Raw genomic sequence first — 19556 nt, 5'->3', positions numbered from 1 at the left:
AATAGTGTAGTTTTTTAATTTTGTTTACTTCTTATTGGTTTAGTGATTAAAATAAATAGTGACACTAATAATTACCAAAGGATTATGCAAATTTGTTGTAGTGAGTATTGTATGTACAGTTATTCACAAGACCTGCAACCACAGGTTTTAAGGTAAAATTCATAATAATTGAGTATTTAGTATTTATAGATTCCACAAATTAAAATTTTAACTATTATATATGAAAGATTAACAGATTTCCAGACATCGGTAATGTTAATAATAATGGCTTTTCAACAAAGGCAAATGTCTGAAAACATGGTATCCTTTCAAATCACCCGTCATCAATAATAAAATTAAACAAAGAAATGTACCGTATATAATTTATCTTTCTCATTATAAAAACCAAAATGTTAACTATTTCTACAGTATAATATGGTTTATCTTAAATTTGTAATAAAATATTTGGATGTATTAAAACAAGTTTGAAAGAAATGACAAGAGTTTAATCAAACAAGTGCCAGCAAAACAATCACAAATTTTGGAATTGAAGTTGGAGTGAAATATTTTGGAATGGGTTGTTCCCAATGTATGAACTCTTGTATTTGTGGAAAACAGGTGTTGGCAAACGAGGACAATTTCACACACTCACCTTTTTTTGAAGAACAACTCACCGCCTTCCAAGTTTGGTTGCAGTTAGGCTCTGAACAGAGAAACCCTCCAGAACAGCTGCCAATCGTCTTGCAGGTGAGGGCACACTAGCTGGTACTGTTAAGATATAGAGTTTTGAAATATACCAGGAATGCTACATATATTTGTGATCAGTAAATTGATCAAAAATGACTGAAACAAAATTCTGTAGGGCTGTTAACTGCTATCTTTTTCAGGAGAAAAATCGTAAGTGTGAAGTTGAATTTATAAGTTTGAAATATAAGACTGTGTTAAATTATGTTTGCTGAGTTGGTAGTGGTGGTCGAAATCAAAAGTTTTGAATCTCAAAACTAGTTCCAAATCGTAAAAAAAAGTATTCCTGATCCTTTAATATAGAAACCTAATATCCTTTTTAACATAAATTTTGCTTTATACAAATGCTGTTTTTTAAATGATAATACTATTTCCTTACTCTGGTTATCTACAAACAGTTTTTGTGGATTTCTTATAAATATATGTTATGAGATGAATGTAAACGAATTATTGTGTAACTTGTGATGTATGAGAAGTTTGACACCAAGTGGTTGAAGTGTTTTTTATTATGTATAATTTATTGTAATTACCATTAATCTCTTTTCTTTAAGTTGCAATTATTTTTCCAACTTATTAACTCCAAATAATAATGTCCCACTGTTATGTCTACCATTAAAAGTGAGACAACTGTAATATTCACACAACTAAGAACTGACTTCAGCTCAGGCACCTCCTGACTCGTGTCCAGTATCGATTGATCATCACACCACAGCTGAGGACCAATACCTGTCAAAATGATTCATTATACAAAAAGAGATTGACGAAGAAGATTTCACCTGCCAGGTTGCTTATTTGTCTTAAATTAGTAGAATTTGATAAATATTTTTGACTAAGTATTTGCTCAGTTCAGAATACAAATAAGACGAATTACATGAAATGTATAAATATCTTTCTAGTATACAAATTTTAAAAAAATTATTTAATAGAATATTAAATCGTCTTGTTGGTTGTGCTGCAGAGCCCAAATTATTTAATTTTTTTGATGTGTTATGTAATATGTGTGAGAAGGGTAACAGTCTGTCTCAACCTGTGGAACCAGCGGGTGAATGTTTGATTTTTTATGGTATTTATGCAGACCAGTGTAATCATCTACTTCAAACAAAAAAAAATATATAAAAAATAACCATAAAAACAACCGAAATTTTGTTAGAAAGGAAACCTTTTTAACTAATGTAACAACTGGAAACTATTTAAAATTTCTTGATGTCATATTGAATAAACTGAGCAAGTGAAAAGTATTTGCAATAAAGTAGGATCAAGTAAAATCTGCCAATATAGTGTTCTACTCATTAATGATTGTTGGCCTCACAGTATGACATTACTCGAAGGGAGGAAACCTTAACAAGAAAAGTCCTTTTAGTCATGGCTGATCTAAAACTAAGGCAAAGCTGTGGACATGCATTCCAACATTTCAGATAATGGTTGTCACTGTCTATTCAAGAAGTTATCTGGTATACCCACCAGAAGAACCTCCAAATAGGAAAGATCGTACATCACTGCAACACATACATGTAATTAAATTTTATTCTACTCACCTCTCACAGCACTTTTTGAATAGAGAATTCAAAATATATGGGACAAAACTGAAAATACTTACCAGAACATTGAAAAGTGTTAGGCAAATGCCTCTGAGAAGAAACTCTTCCTTGGTTAAATACTACATTACTAACGTCTTCAACACAGAGGAATCTCAGGAACTTAATAATATCACTTGTTTTGTTTGTATCAATGAGTTGTTATAAATTACTGTACAATAAAATTAGTTCATTTCTTGACACCATTGCTCTTCTTGAAGAATACACCAACAAAGAAGGTTATCTATTGTCTACTTGAAGAATACACCAACAAATATTGTCTATTATCTACTGTCTAAAGTGAAAAATTAAAAAGTTAACCCTTTGAACCCCAGGCGACGAAATATCGTCGCCGAGAAGATATGCGAAGATCCCGCGCGGCGACGATGTATCGTCGCCAATGAAGTTGCGAGAATCCCCGGGCGACGTAATATCGTCGCCATGGCATATGCGTTTAATACATATTTATTTGAAATCGTAAAATACTTATTTTATGAGTATTAATACATATTTATATGTATTTTATTAAAATACTAATTTTTTTTATTTATTTATTTACTAATTTATTTATTTAGGTAATATCAGTGATTTTTGTGTTGTACGCCTAGAGGTTTTTACAAGTCGCATACTTTTATATAAAAATTCAAAAAAAGTTTATTTTTAGATATATCAATATAATTTTTTTTTGTACATACACAAAACTAAATTTAGAAAAATAAAATGTGGGTGCCCATAGTAAAAATATTTCTTATTTTTTAATTAAAAAATCTTAAAATCAATTTTTTTACCTAAAAATCTATATACATATGTTTTAAAATTATTTTAATGCTGTTAAACATTTTTTTATACTTCAGACTAATCTTTTTCTGTGTATACAATTTCATTCTGGACATTTTGGTGTGTAATACAAGACAATAGCATAAAAAATTGCAAAAAGTATTAATTTTTTACAAACATTATGCAAAACAGCTGTTTCTGCTCCGGGGATTCTCGGTAGTTCTTAGGTCAAATGATTTTGGTACGTTTTTTCCACCATCAATATTTTGGTCTGGGGTTCAAAGGGTTAAGCAAGCTCACGTCTATGATAAAATACAGTTGGGTAATGTGTTGCAGGTGTTACTGAGTCAGATCCATCGTCTGAGAGCGTTGGAGCTGCTTGGCAAATTTTTGGACTTGGGACCTTGGGCAGTCAATCTGGCCTTGTCAGTTGGAATATTTCCTTACGTTCTTAAACTGCTTCAAGGCGCTAAAGAACTTCGACCCTTGCTTGTATTTATTTGGGCCAAGATCCTCGCAGTAGATGTGGTTAGTCTAGTAGAGTTTCTGTTGTTATTAATGTTAACCAACTTAAAAATATATATGTTTATTTTGGTAGTGTCAAATGTATGGCATAAACATAAATTTGTTTTCAACAAAATCTTACAAATAGATTTTAACATACAATGCACAAGGTTTGTATAAAAGCTTTAACAGCATTTAATATGAAATAAAATTAAAACTTTAATATTTTTAGTAGGATAGTGTTACAGTTTCTGCAATTCTTTTAACCTGTAAATAGTAAAAATGTCATGAGAATATTTTTAGATTGGTATTTTAGAAATTTTTATTTATGTAAAAAATTTACTGTAGGGATTGTGAAGAAAACGTGTTTTTTAGACATTACAAGTGAGATTAAAATGTCTTTGTTTATAGAGGTGAAGTTAGGACAATCTTCTCAGCCATCTTTTAGTGATACATACTAAATTTTGAAGAGATCTGAAATCTGATCTCTTATTCAGGTAGCTAACTAATCTAACACATAACTAAAATCTAGGTTAAAATAAACAAGACATTCCAGAGCATTGTGACACGCATACGAAGTGTGCTAAAAAAGTAATGAGAATTTTTTAGTTTCGTGGGTTTAGAGAGTCCAACTGTCAAGAGTTTTTTTTATTTTGTTGGTACTTATAATCCTGAAGTATAATAACATTTCCAGCTGTATTCATTTTTTGCTTTTTCAGTGGCAATGGTTTGCTCATGCCGTGACATTTTTTCAAACATTTTGGGTATAAAATGTGTGGCAACAAAATTTTGTTCCAAAATGGTTGAAATTTTATGAAAACAGCGGAGAATGGAAGTTGCTTATAGTCACTAAATTATGTCAATGACAATGTAAAGTATTAGAACATGTTGTAACAGGTGATGAAACATGGGTTTACGGATATGATGAAGACTCGATCATCCAAGTGGAGCCATTCTGGATCGACAAAAACAAGCATAGATGACATTTAAAGTGTATTTCTGAACGAGCTAAAGGCTATCCCAAAGATAGAGTTTGAAAATTGTTTCGAGGAAGAAGCATTGTCACGAGTGCATAATATCTAATGAGAACTATTTTATAGATGACAACATTAATGTAAACAAATAAATTTAAAAAAAAAATTAAAGTTCCCGTTACTTTCTAAACATACCTTGTAGGTCATGAGTCACAAAAACATGTGTGTTTCTAGCAATGGTGCACGTCTCCAAGTGCACGTTTCACTAATACGGGATGTTTTGTAACTCTGTGTATGAAGACTCAATTATTTTACATTTGAAAAACTGCTTTTAATGTTTCATTGTATTGACTTCATGCCACATAATGTGATGATTTTTTAACCAGCAATATTGAGCAGTTTTAGACTTTTCCACTAGCTTTTTTCTTTATTGCCCTAATGTTCTCTCATATCTAATGGTCGTTTTGTATCACCTGTATGAGGCGTGTTTAGAAAGTAAGTTCTGTTTATAAAAAACATTTTTTTTCAACACAATTTTATTTCTACATGAAAGCCCAAGCCTTAACCCATTGCAGATCACTGACGAGCTGGGCTCGTCACGCAGTGGCCGGGCCTAACTCGTGCCCGCGCGCCAAAACAATACAATCCGCAATGGGTTAAACATCTCGAAGTTGACAATAAATTTCAGCCGGTTTCACATTCCTTGTGTTCAAAAATCTTATTACAGAAAGAATTTCTCAATCGGCGGGATCACTAAGTGTCTTAAACATTATATACGTTCAGAGAAAACTGAAAACACAACGTAGAACAACTAAAATGGCGTAAGTCGATAGCCAGGATGACTAGTGTGCATGTGTGGAACACTGATTGCAGCGCTATGGCAGAAACGGCAAAGAAACATTTTATACTGTTAACACATTGTTTTGATCCTGTGTGCAATTGTTTGGTTTGGATTTTACAAGACTGCTTAAGAATGTTTGGATTCTAAACCCTATTCCTATGTTATATTTTCTTCTTATTTTTCTAATTTTCTCTGATAATCCTGGCACTTAGGGATTGATATGTAATTAAACTTTTATCTATCATCGTTTACTGCCTCAGGATGTTTCCTATAATTTCTTTAGCACTTATTTATGACAGACTGTGGATTCTATTTTGTATGCTCAAGCTCTTACTCTGTCAAACAGAGTATTCAGCTAATTCTTAGACAGATGTTTTATGGTTAGATTGAATATTCAAATATTGGTCAGTATGTTTTCTTTCTATAAACTGTTGTTAAATAATTCTAACAGTTCCATGATTACGGGGATCACAAGTTTAGTTTCCTTTTAAAACTAACTAGCCTATAGGTTCAAATTTGTAGACAAATTTGTAGTATAACAAAGTACTTCGAATTTTTAGAATTTAGTTTTTCCTACAAGTTCTGTCAGAAGGCCCAAGACAACTTTAGATAATTCCCTGCACAGTGGGTTTCAGAAACTTACTATTGGCCGAAAAATATGCTAGGGTTATGAAATTTTAGGAGCCATACATGTGAGGGATTTTGGAATGGTGAGTTGTTAGTTTTGATCTGAATGTAACTGAAAAATTTACTTTTATATATTTTTAAATTTTGGCTACTTTGTGCTAAATACTTTGTTGAATTTTTATTTAGCCTAGTATGTTTGCTAATGTTCTAAGTTTTGATGATTTTCTCTATATCTTACTGTATGTAGTACAATAGTGTTTCCGTTATCAGCTGGTCAGATTTTGCTTCCTAATATTAAACAAAGAATTGACTATGAAACCTAAACAAATTGTTACAATCAAAGAAACTTCATCTAATAAAATTTGAACGCTCATTATAACTTTTAACATCAAGAACAAAAATAAAAACCCAACAAGTATAAAATAGCAATGTACATTTTTTAACATTAGTGCTAAATCACACAGTTGATGTAATTAAATCTTCTTTCTTGCTTCATGCTGGAAGTAAATTACAGTCCTTGTTAATGTGTAAAAACTGACAGTGTACATCAGTTTTGCAAATTTTACAGAAGAGTAATGTCTTTTGTAATGTGTTGACAGACATGCCAAGCTGATTTAGTTAGAGACAATGGACACAAGTATTTTCTCTCTATCCTCCAAGACACCACAATAAGAGTGAGTAGATGATCAATTACATCTAAATAATGTCAGTAAAATAAACATAATGATTTGTTTTGTGGTATGGTTTTCTTATGATTTAACTTAATTTTAACCTCATATTGATTTTATTATCATCCTGTAATAGTGTAATCTAGGCTCAGTAAACACTTAATAAAGACTTAAGATAAATGGACTTAATAAAATAGTCACATTTAAATATCTGGAATGGTTTTTTAGGTTTTAAGTGTATATCATTTCAGTGTACTGCATCATGTTAAGTATATTATATTTCTTTTAAATAAAACTGGCATCACTGTTTGCACTGTTTTAGGAAGTAATGTATTTTCTTGACAATAAGTATTTATACAACAAATTTAGTTTGCATCTCAAATGCATGCTATTTACATTGGCACACCATGTAAACAATGGAAGATGTAATTACAAAATTGGGAAGTTTTTTTTATCTGCTAGATAGTGTTTGGGCTATTATCAATGAGCCTTGAAATAAAAAGTGGGCTATATGTAAGGAACAAAGCAGCTGAAAGTGGGCTTTATTTTCAAGTAATTGTTATGGTTTGATTTACTGATTCTACACAATAAACTTACGAATATTGAGAGATTGTTCATGTGAAAACCATCTTCAATGAAGCAAGTACAGAATCAGGTTTAAGCCCTTTAAATATATGTTACAAAAAGATCTTGCTAAACTTATAAATTGTGTAATTATATATTTCCAATTCTGATGTATACACAAAAGATTAATTGGTTACAAAAAAGGAGTTAATTAGAAGAATATTGTTATCAGAGCGAGCTCAAACTAAAATTTAAGTCAATTACATTATACTAGAACACTGCATAATGTCACGTAACAGAGATTTTGATCAAAATGAGATGATGAATAGCTATGTTTAAAAGATGTATAGAAACAAATAGAAGAGATTTTTTTCAGATTTTTGACATAATTTTTAGGTACACCATTAATGAGAATTTCATTTTGAAAATCTCTAGAGAGAAGCCTTTTAATATTTTGTTTGCATTTTACACAATGTGAATTGAATGGATATAAATTATTTTGGCCATGTTGATGTCATAAGTATGTTGCAGAGTGAGGACCGCACTATGGCAACGTTTGCGCTTGCTTGTGTTGTGCACAGACACGCAGCAGGGCAGGATGCAGCTCGTGTCAGCAATCTTGTGTCAGTCTGTCTGGAGCAGCTTGGTGACCCCAATCCTCTGCTGAGGCAATGGCTGGCACTATGCCTGGGACGCCTGTGGCACAACTACGACAAGGCCAGGTACTTCTTGTTTTGGTTTTACCATTTTGAAAGAGGAGTGATGGTTTTTAACCCAGATCCATTACTATATATATTTCAGTATATATATATATATATATATATATATATATATATATAATATAATATATATATATATATACTGATTATATCCTTTTTAATGTCTAAAAATCGTGTACATTTGGATTATAGTAAAAAAAAATTACAAAAAAGATAGTTTTTGGTATTTGGTAATTAGACAAGTTGATTGTCAGGATTAATATTTTGGTTCGATTTGAGCTTGATTATCAATTCTTTACTTTACTTATTTGTAGAAGAACACCTAAAAGTATCCAAAATAGGGCTACACTGGATGACATTTGCTTGGCACTCATTTCTCCTACTAGGCAAACAACAGGGCGTCCTTGTGAGTTCAGTGCTATCCAGTCACAGTAAAATATGTGGGGAGAGGTTATGTGTGTGAGGCATATTTGCTGTGAGACTTATATGGGGAATTTTGCTATGCAATGAGATGGTTACATGGGTAGGTGCATAATGGCAGAGAATTTTTACACAAATTTTCAAACAGGACTTCTTATTTATATGTTCTAACAACATTTTTGAGTCAGAGTTCCAAGTTATCCCACATAAATTGTGATGTGCAGTGTTGTGAATGGACTAAACTTTTGTCAGTTTGGGAAGTTGATGGATGACTAGAATGACGTTTCTTATTAATTTGAAGATTTTTCCATATTTAACCATATGTATTTTTGTACCTTATTGTGTTTTTTACTGAAAGCAATACCAGAACAATTTGGTAGTTACTTTTCAGAGCAGAAAGTAAAATTTCTTAGCAGCATGCCATTCAGTCAAATGTGTCTTGCTCAAAATAAGAAGCAAGCTGCTGTCACAAAAAGGTTTGCTGTAACAAACTCAATCTTGAAGATCCAGATGAAGTTATTGATAGTACTGAACTCACAAGGTGCACAATGCTCAACGAATGGAAGAGTCAGATACTACGTAAGTTGCTATGTACAAGACTATTCCATAAAATTACAGGTTTTCTCTTGTATAGGATAAAACTTGGTTTTCATCGTAATCTTTTAATATGATTTTTTATTTACTGTGTAACTGGAGAAAATCTAAATTTGACTTTGTTTGAAGGTGGTGTGGAGTAAGGGATTCAGCCCATGAAAAACTCTATGTGCTGTTGAAAGACCCTGTTCCAGAGGTAAGTTGTTCGTAGCATGATATAGACTCATGTACAGCAGTTATTGATGATTTGCATAAAATACATTACCGCTTTGTATTACTCTACGGTGTTACTTAATAAATTGTTGTATACTTAAAAATCCACATCATAGATATGCATATTAAAATGTTATAAGTTTATTAAATTGGTAGTTATTTATATATTGTATTTGTATAAAACAAAACTTAAGAGTTCTACAAAGTATGCTACATAAAAGAATTTTTTTTTTGTAAAATTAAGTTATCTAGATTTTTTCAATATTTTAAATTTTTATTAACAACAAGATGCTTTTTATTTGACATCTGGAACTAAATTAGTAGTAAATTATATCCTAATCATATTTTTGGCTTAGATTTTTCTATATCATATACTGACTTTAGAATACATTTTTGTATTGAACACAATTATCAATAAAATACTAATACTGTCTTGATTTCCAACCCTTAGTGAATATTAATAATTTACTAGAAACCAAAGAGAAAAGAACTAATTATTCCAACCTGATGTAACTTAATTATTCGTGCAGGTGAGGGCGGCTGCTGTGTATGCATTGGGAACGTTTATCAACTCAGTGTCGGAACGAAGTGAACACGCTAACAACATTGACCAGAGCGTGGCAATGATGCTGATCACTTCAGTGGCTCAGGACATGTGTCCTCTGGTGAGGAAGGTATGTAACAATTGAGAAATGCGATAAAAAATGTTTAGCTGGTTAAAACAGTGCCAGTATGTTTCAGTTCAAGTTTATGTTTCAGTAAGAATATAAATACAAAAATAAAAACATATCATGTTACATATATATATATATATCTTTTTGTATACATTTCCAAATACTACTAACATATGACATTTTGCCAAACTTATATGCTAATAAGTCTTAATCAATATGCTAATCTAAATGAAAAGTACATGTAGACCCAGAGTAAAATATCCCTTCTGGCTCAGTCGGAAGAAATGTAGATTTCACATGTGGCTGAACCTCTAAATGTCAAACTGAAGATGCATAATTAGTTTAGATGTTTAATTTGCACAGCTTTGATGGGACAACAACTCTCAATATTGACATGTTAATATAATCGTAAAACTTTCAAACCTTTAGAAACTCTATAATTTTGAAACCTTACAAGTTGGCCGACCTGCAAAGAAAAGTCATACTTCATCAGGTAACAATAAAGGGTATAAAACCAACAAAGAAGAAAAAAATAGCTAATGTTAGATTATCTCCTGGTGTTTCAATCAAGTTATTTCTTACTTTATATTTCACACCAAAGAAATGAAAGAGTCAGTGCTTGTTCTCTAGGCAGATATCCGTAACAGTTAAGGGGGTTAAATTGTATTTTAATTTTACATTATTGGTATAAATTAAGCGATAAAAAAATTTCTTTTAATTTGAATTGTTAATGACCAACATGTGACTTGTTGTTTGATGTATATCTATTCCCCTCTGTCCAGGAACTGGTTGTGGCGCTACAGTGGATGGTATTGGTGTTTGAAAACTCCTTCCTGTCCGTGGCTCTACAGGAACTTCTGCGTGACAGTTCCCAGGTGGTAGTGGCAACAGGTGAGCTGAAGTTTGCACAACTTATCGCTTACACAAGTTTCTATAACTGTACTTAACAAGGGAACTAATTTATAAATGAAAATAATACTTTATCTTGATGTAATGGTGAAGTAAAAAATTGTTTAAACATATTAAATCAAACTAAAAATGTCTTCTTGTATTATCATTACATTAAATTAAAAAATTCTTCAAAATAAAACTAAAACAATATAAGTGAATCAGAATTTTATTATTTTGTATCTATTTTTTTACAAGTTACACTTCAGAATGTGTTTACTTTATTAGTTAAAAAGGTATATTCAGAATTTGATTACAAATAATACTCCCAAAGTTGATTAAGAGAAAGAATTTCAATTACTGGAATGCTTAAGATACAACCCAGCTTTGCTGAAAATATTTGCTAATTTGTCAGTTTCTAAATATTGTATAAAAACTAAATTCTAATAGCAAATCTAGCAACAATAAAAAAACTATAACTTGCACTTCTCACTAATGATGGCAGGATGTGTGATATGTGTAATGCCGATCAGTTGCCATCAACAAATACATGCAACATACTCACGGTGATGTATGTACATAAATACAGAATTGAAAACAAAATATTTATAAAATTACGATGATTAGTGAATATTAACGTTACCTATCTATTTGTTTTTTTAATACACATAGTACGACAAAATCATGTTTTCGAGTTCAGTAAATTATGTAATGCCGAACAGCTGTAGTTTGTGATTAAATTGAGTAGACTTGTGGGGCTGCATGTGTGTAAATATAGAAAATACAAAATACAACCAAAATATTTACTAAAGTAAGATGAGTTGTCAATTATGTTATCTATCTACGATTTTTAAAACCTAAAATAAAGCAAAAACATCTTTTAGTGTTTGTGTACTTCCAATCAGCTGATAATTAATGATGCAGATACCATTGATCCACTCTCAAATTCAAATCTACTGAACTGTCATCACATAGTACTCGTAGTTCTAGTAATTTTATGTCTATTATTGCTGTAACTGAGTTTTCATTTTGCAACCACCTAGATGTGCTCTCAGATGCCACACTCTCGCCAACGTCGTCACTGAAGCGCAACGTGTCACGTGACCGCATGCGGACTTTCTCCAACAACACACAGTACGGAGGGGACCAGCTAGACTCTGGCATACATGTTGACCGACTCAAGAGAGTGTCTTCCAGTTCTTCCATCAGCTCGTTAGGTGAGATTGTACAGCAATAGTTTTGTTTTGCCTGATTTGGCTTTTAAAAGTGTGTGAAAAGCATTTGCTCTGACTTTTATTTATTTTGTATTTGGTAAAGGTTTTTTAAGGTAGTTCTTTCTATGCTGATGTCATTTGAAACGGTTCACCGAAAATTTGTTAGAGATAACGGTCTGGATCCATTTGCAACATTTTTCTGACCATCCGTTCCTTTCTGAGGACCAAATAATAAATCATTCACCACTGAAAAATGAATAACATTAAATAAAATTAAGGGTACTAGTTAGAGCACTTGAAATTACATATTTGAGAGGTATGAAGATTTCTTCCTGATAGCATTTCTTAACTCTTGCAGTACCAAAGGAATAAGATGTAACCCTAACTTATTATTGTAAGTCTTCACGTGTTCAAACATTTGATTTACTACTAAGGAGTTGTATGTCATTCTTGTTATTTTAAGAATATGGGTCCTAATAGTTATGCTAAGAATAATGAATAATTTTTACCATTGATTTTTCAGTATTATTGCCATAATGTAAAATTTTATGGTAGCTTTCTCATTTCTTGTTGTAGCAAATAGAATTGTCAGCAAAGTATGATGTTTGCAATAAAAAATTCTGTCTTCATAATAGTCAAGATTAGAATCATGTCTATTTTCTTCTTAAAAGTTGATTATATTTAATATACAAAGATAAAAAATATCTTCTTTAAGAATGTGGTCCTCATGCATTGTCTATCCAACTAAAAAAACTCCTCCAGACTGTAGAAAACTCTTTTCTGAAGCCATGTCCAGAGATCCTTCTTCAATTTATGTGAGCTACTGATCTTGAAACTATTGATCTGCTCAACTCTAATTTATATTCTGTAAATGTGTATCTTTAACATTTGTATTTTGACACCAATACATTTCTCTACAAAAATTGTAAATAAAGAGATTTTGACTTTTTGACTTGACTTGACTTTGACTTTTTGTCAGGCTGTGCACTGTACATTTTGTTTCTAGCATAAGATGGTTTATTGCGTAGTTGGCTGTTTTGTGAACAGGAAGGATGAAGTTGAAGTGTATCAGTTTTGCATTTATATTGCATTTTAATGACAAACTACTGGAAGGGGGAACAGGTAAAAAACTTGGTGTTTGAAATAAAGTAAATATTTTTTCATAGCTTTATTTGTAGCTTTACTTTAACATTTCTATGCTTTTTACAAAAAAATGTATGATAATATTCAACAATAACAATTATTTTTATAGTTTTGTCAAATATATATTTTTACGAATTTTTTGCTTATAATTTGTGAAATAGAACTATAACGAAAAGGTTAATTAGAACAATTAGCTTTTATATCAAATTGTCTTATGACGTTTTTACAGAGATCCTCAACAAACACTTTTTTACAAAGAGAGATCAATTTAAGTTTTCATCTGGGGTGGTGGAGTAGTAAACTATTTAAAATATTGCAGGTGGATGTTCTCTACTCAATAACTTACCACAGCTGTCATTTGGTAGCGTTTACATGAAAATGTGGCAAGCTCTAACTAGCCTTGATTCTGACCCGTTTCCCGGCGTTGCGCAGCTATCGCGCACCATCACGGACCACATCCGTGACCAGGTGAGTGTCTACAGTCCATAACTTAATCATTTTATAATTACCTTTTATGTTGTGTGAAAACTGGATAGTAATGTTGAAAAATTACTTTCAATGAATTTTATATGGTAGCTGTCCAGAAAGTAAATATGATTCTAAATTAAAATTTAATAAAATGAAAAATCCTTATTTTATTATATTTTGCCTTTGATAGTACAATGTTCTCCTTACAGCTCGTATGTAGGACATCATCTGATATCGCAGGTGGAGAACGATTGTCATTTGCTGGTTTTTGTTGTTGTAGTCAGTTTTCTAGTCTATTTTCTGATGTGTTTTCACGTCAGTAACTCAATGTGGCGTTCCCAAATACATCTTTCGTACCTGATTGTGAAGTTATTGCTGAGTCAGAGAATGGTGATGATTCTTAGTATTGATAAAAATATACAGAGTGATTGCGATGGTCTTCCAACACTGGAAAACATAACACAATGACAGTGATGATAGCGTAGGCCTAGACCCAACAGCAAGTGATGGTGGTGGTGATGGAGTGGGTAACAGTTGGTCTGTTTATGAAGAACCTGATTTTTTCATTTTCCATACACACTGTTTGATGGGAAAAGACCAAATGTATTGAAATATGTGTTGGTTCCTAAGAATGCCATGTGATCATAGCACCAATTGGGAACATTGCAGACCGATTGAAAATAAAGCAAAAGTAACAGGAATCCTTACAATGTTGGATGGTGTCCTACATATGACAGGCACAGCAAAATTACAATGTCAGACAAGTTCTACATATGAGCCTTATACACTAATAAATAATTCAAATTTAATAAACTACAACCTAAAAATTAATTAATTACTGTTAATAGCATCAAAAGTAAAAACTGTTTAAAACAGTATAAATAAAGATAAATTATTACAAATTAAAGAGAGCCTAGGAACTGAAATAAATTAATTTATTCAAAAAATAGATACCATACCATTGCACTTTGTTGAAGGTAGTCTGATCAATTACAACATAATCACAAGACGAGGCTTACAACTGCAATCCTTATGATGTAAATTGTTGTCATTTTTTTAAATCAATGCACCATTGTCTCATTCATTCTTTTTCTATAGAGATCACAAAGTTGATGATAAATTTTAATTCTTATGTTGTTTTTAGCAACAAAAACCTAAATGTAGGATGCACTTCCTAATTTCTACTGCAGCTCACATATTAACATCTTGCAAAAAGTATAGTAGAAGGAACACAGTCCACAACGCTACACTGCTAGATGTTTTCAAACTGTGGGAAGATTATGACACCGAGATGGTGGCTCTAGCCTACCACTGTGATGGGCAAAATGTATCTGTTACTTTCTGAACAGCTCCACTCTTAAGTGTTACATTCTAATGATTGTTAAAAATTTTAAATTTAGTAGACTAATTAATATTTCTTTTTTAGTTATGAAACGAGAAAACTATAGCAGCTTTATTATGTGTGTATGTACAATGGCAGATGCTAAATGTCAGGGATAATAGTGTCTCTTTGTATATATAAGGTCTGTGCCTGGCCCAGCGTTGGGCTGCGACACAGAGATGAACAGACGTGGGCTGGATCAACTGGACATCTGCTCTCTGTAAGCTTTCCTCTCTGCGGCATGGTGGACTCGTTCTTTCTTAGCCTTCTTTCTGTTATTTCTTTTTTGTCCCTTTCTATCGAACTTTATGCAGAGTGATTTTCCAATTTCTATATCCTCATTGTGTCTTACCGCTTAACTTTGTCAAATTATGAAAAAAAAATCAAATCCCATTAAAGCATTTTTAATCGCTTAAAAATTTATCGTAATTTTATTCTAATAGAAAAATGTATTTATGTTATCCAAAATAATTGATATTAATAAATATTAGTTCAGTTAAAGTACTAAACTTTTCTGAAATAGTGCTAAAATATGTTGTGTTTTCTAATAACCTCCATAATTAAGAAAGTGTAACATTTTACTGTTATAAACTTTGTATAGTTTCCAAAATGAAAATGAAATTATTTTGTGTGGTAATTAAACTATATTTAAAAATTAGTTCATGTACACCATGTATGTGCACTCCATTTCACTTTCCTTTAAATTTCTCTTAATTTTTTATTTTATTATTGTTGTGGTTGATTACTTCTATGTGTTTGATAATTGGCATTTTCACCTGCTTTGGACTTCCCTGTATAATTTATTGAAGTTTTTCTCTTGCATCAAAAATAAATGCTATTTATTCAATGCTGTTATATTGTTGTTGATCATAATTTCTGAATTATTTTTGTGTAATATGTATTTTATTCTCTTTTCTTGTTAGTTATAAATTTTGAAGCCGGATTGATTAAAACTTTCTTTTAATTTTTACGTATCTGCTTTCAAATTTGAGTGCTTGTATTTTAGTGCTTACTGGGTTTTGAGTTGTGTGTGATTCTTCAATATTTTTGTATTTATAATTAATAAAATTAGGCACCCACAGTCCACTAATATTTTCCGTCAGTTAATTTTGCAACAAATTTAAAATATGCCATAAAAATAGATGCCTTGAAGGGCTGTTATAAATTGTCAATTCATATACAGTTGATTAAAACAAAATTTTTTCCAAATAATATGAATGTTTTTTTACACATTTCATTACCAGCATTCAAATGCATAATAATTAATAATAATTTAATATTTTATAGTTTTATTTGATTAAAAACAATCATGTTACCATTTGGGCAATGAGCCTATTTTCTACAATTAAAAACAATACACTGCAAATGTATAAACACATATTGTTTACTAAAGGTGTTCTGACAAATGGATGTAAAGTAACTTATTATTATTTAAGGTGCTTAATGAAGAAGTTCCAGTAACTTACCTTAATTGTTATTGTTAAATACAACAAAGAAAACTCAAAGTCTACAGCAGTTTTAAATACATTGAATCAACAGATATTTTGACCTGTGCTTTCATTTAAAACTCAGCAACATCTCAGTATAAATATGAATGAACTTTTGAGAAATATTTATTGATGAGATAAGTTTACGCCTCGATTTCAATTTTTTTAGATAACACAATTTGCATTAAAATACAGAAGAAGCAATTCCATTCTTTTTCCCACCCTGCATTGTTAAAAAATAGAAAAAATAACTGTTGAATGGTTTTAACAATTATTTCTTATTACTACTGAAATTAGAACATATTTAACCTTTTATAAAATAATTTCCATTTGACTTTGGTAAATATTACTCTATTTAAAACCTATTTTCAGGTCAGAGACATGACCAAGGAAAACACTGAATCAAGACTGAATACTTCACTGTCACTGCCACCGTCCCCTTCCAACAGGTCCTTCTTGGGGTAAGTTATACTTCAATGTGGAATTTTCTAGTGAATTTATAGTACACAATAAGTTTAATATGTATGTTTTATTTCAATTTTGGATAATGAGTCATAATAGACAATAAACTTTACTAACAATATCATTGAGGTATGTTACAGAGTCATGAAGTTTTACAGATTAAAATTTTATGAATGTGAGGTCTATTTCAGATTTATCATTCTATGAGAATTCATCCAGCATTGTAGAACAAGTTGTCATATAGCCCAGATCAAAGTTTCCTCTTTAAAGCTCTGAGGTTGTCTTTCAGATGTTTCAGATGTAGCATCTTTTTGAACAAATTCATTACACAGCATATGAAGGTTTTTTTTCAATTGAGGCTGTTCTATGGACAGGTAGAATTTAAACTAATACCATTCTAGGATAGTGGCTGGATAGATGTCTTTGTTTTCGAAGGTTCTTAGTTATGCAGAACAGGATGCAATGTACTAATGTGTCAAATGATGAAAGGGTCCACTTGGATGATTATAAAATAAAGTAGTGTACTATGAAAATAGGAGTAAGTGAACAAGTATATGCTTATGCCAGTATATACTGCACTGTCAGCATATTCAAAATTGTGCCTTCATTTTATTCAGTCTCTTAGTGAAGCTTCTGATAAAGACCTTCAGATAAAAAGTTCAAAAACAATTGTTTTATTATCTTGTTTTCAACCTGTTCAATTAATTTCTAACATTCTGATGAAATCATTGAGATTTAATTCGTCTCACTGCAAAATTACAGTGTACAGGGGTACAGTACTTCCCAGATTGCTTCTTTCATGCATGTTCCATGAACTTATAGACTGAACAACACAAGGTAGTGTTGGTGGAACCTTGTTTATGAGTTTGGCCTCAACCTGAGAAATAAATGCTGCTATTCTGCCTATGTAAGTGCTTTCTAGCTTGTGTCTCATATCTATATAAATTGCTGTGTCATGTCAATGTACATCCAAATCCATAGTATAAATGTAAGATGTACAAACTGGTTAGAGCAAGCTCAGCTCTCTGGAAACACTGACGAGGCTCTCAATAGTTCAATTTATAATGATTCAAACGATGATTGTGGCATAACTTAGCTGTTGTGTGCTGCAGAAATTATGTTGTAGTCTAGTAATTGTAATCACCTCTACCTAACTTGGTAGAGTCAGCCACTGGTTTCAACCGCCTGACTTCTGGACGTAATTATCTAGTATCTCATGCACTGTTTTATGTTACAGGGATTCGCCTCCACTTAACTTAGTAGGTTCAGTCACTGATCTCCACCGCCTGACGTCTGGACGTAACCATATAGTATCTCATGCACTGTTTTATGTTACAGGGATTCACCTCCACCTAACTTAGTAGGTTCAGCCACTGATCTCCACCGCCTGACATCTGGACGTAACCATATAGTACCTCGTGCACGCAAGAACATGCCCAACACGGTGGGTAGACATAAGCTTAGTAATACTGTAGTACTTTTAATCTAATGTCCAATAAACCATATAACGCCTCACACGTGCAAGAAAATGGCCAATATGGCACATATTACTCAACTTTCTGCTAACTTTAAATTGGTAGGAATTGTGAAATTTATAAATAATGCAGTAATCCTCTCAATTTGGTATCCAATTGAACATGACTACTACAGGGTTGTAATTGTACATTTTATATTAATCTTCTTAGGCTATTTTGATAAAGTATGTTTTATTTTTATAAATCTTACTTGTTTATTGTAATTTGAGTTAGAGTTGGGCAGATGATGGGCCAAAAATATTTGTGCAGATAAGAGCAAATTTGTTTTATTTACATTATTTGAAATGTATATATTTTTATTTATAATATATTGATAATGAATGAATGTGTTTAGAACTATAATTTTAATTTAATATAGGATTTATGTTGTTTTGATATTAAGAAATTATTTTTTATTCTATTTAAAAGTATATATTTTTCACTTCAAACAAATTTTTAAAGGAGAACTTCGAATTGCACTTCAATAAAACTAAAATACCAAAAAATAAAATTAATTTTAATACACATATTTGTTTTAGTTTTAAATATATTTTTAGGTCAAACATCCCTAATGTAATGTTTAATCATATGTGTGATTCATAACTACTAAAGTTTTCTTTTTCTTTCAGTCTCCTAATATGTTTAATATACTATATTAATAATATATTGTAACAAATAATAAACAAAACTGTCTTTTGTAATGATAAAAACCATTTAAGTTGTATATATTCACTTTGAAAGATGCGTCGTGACAGTAATAGTTAAACACACACAGTGTGGGAAGGGCTTATGGTAGTTTATCTCAAAGTTTGTGTGGACAACCCCGAAATCCTTTCACGGGCACCGCGGTTGTGTGACAATGATTAACAAAGTAACCATATTGTTTGGAAAAATATATTTGTTATTGCCTTGACACTAGACTAGGTTTATAATGTCATATCAAGTTATATTTATATTAAACAAAATTAAACCTTATCAAAAGAGATTGCTATGTCATCGCTCAATGATGCTCTGGTGAGATCTTATATTGCCAGCTGCCATAGACATGGTAAAAATAATAATAGGTAAAGACACTGCTAAACAAGTTGAAAAGTATCCTTGACAAACAGTACACTGTCATAGGGTGG

At 31.4% G+C, this 19556-nt stretch overlaps 1 protein-coding gene across 6 annotated transcripts in view; it reads left to right on the top strand.

Moving 5' to 3' along the window:
* Positions 1-19556, top strand: part of LOC124356170 (regulatory-associated protein of mTOR) — a 98843-nt gene that overhangs the window by 39288 nt on the left and 39999 nt on the right. For 4 of the 6 annotated variants that reach the window (XR_006921826.1, XM_046807337.1, XM_046807336.1 and 1 more), the window contains exons 9-20: positions 598-726; positions 3411-3602; positions 6620-6694; positions 7784-7974; positions 9115-9181; positions 9729-9872; positions 10655-10763; positions 11804-11977; positions 13437-13585; positions 15109-15186; positions 16826-16914; positions 18254-18359. Coding sequence is in view for 5 of the 6 variants with exons in the window: in XM_046807337.1 (XP_046663293.1) it covers positions 598-726; positions 3411-3602; positions 6620-6694; positions 7784-7974; positions 9115-9181; positions 9729-9872; positions 10655-10763; positions 11804-11977; positions 13437-13585; positions 15109-15186; positions 16826-16914; positions 18254-18359 (1503 nt within the window). In the remaining variant the exon portion in view is untranslated. The remainder of the gene's footprint in view (positions 1-597; positions 727-3410; positions 3603-6619; positions 6695-7783; positions 7975-9114; positions 9182-9728; positions 9873-10654; positions 10764-11803; positions 11978-13436; positions 13586-15108; positions 15187-16825; positions 16915-18253; positions 18360-19556) is intronic. The other 2 variants (XM_046807338.1, XM_046807339.1) reach the window with 2 other exon arrangements.

Source organism: Homalodisca vitripennis, chromosome 2, assembly GCF_021130785.1.
Source record: "Homalodisca vitripennis isolate AUS2020 chromosome 2, UT_GWSS_2.1, whole genome shotgun sequence".
Lineage (NCBI taxonomy): Eukaryota > Metazoa > Arthropoda > Insecta > Hemiptera > Cicadellidae > Homalodisca > Homalodisca vitripennis.
The sequence above is the reverse complement of the archived record's forward strand: the minus strand, read 5'-3'. Positions and strand labels throughout refer to the sequence as shown.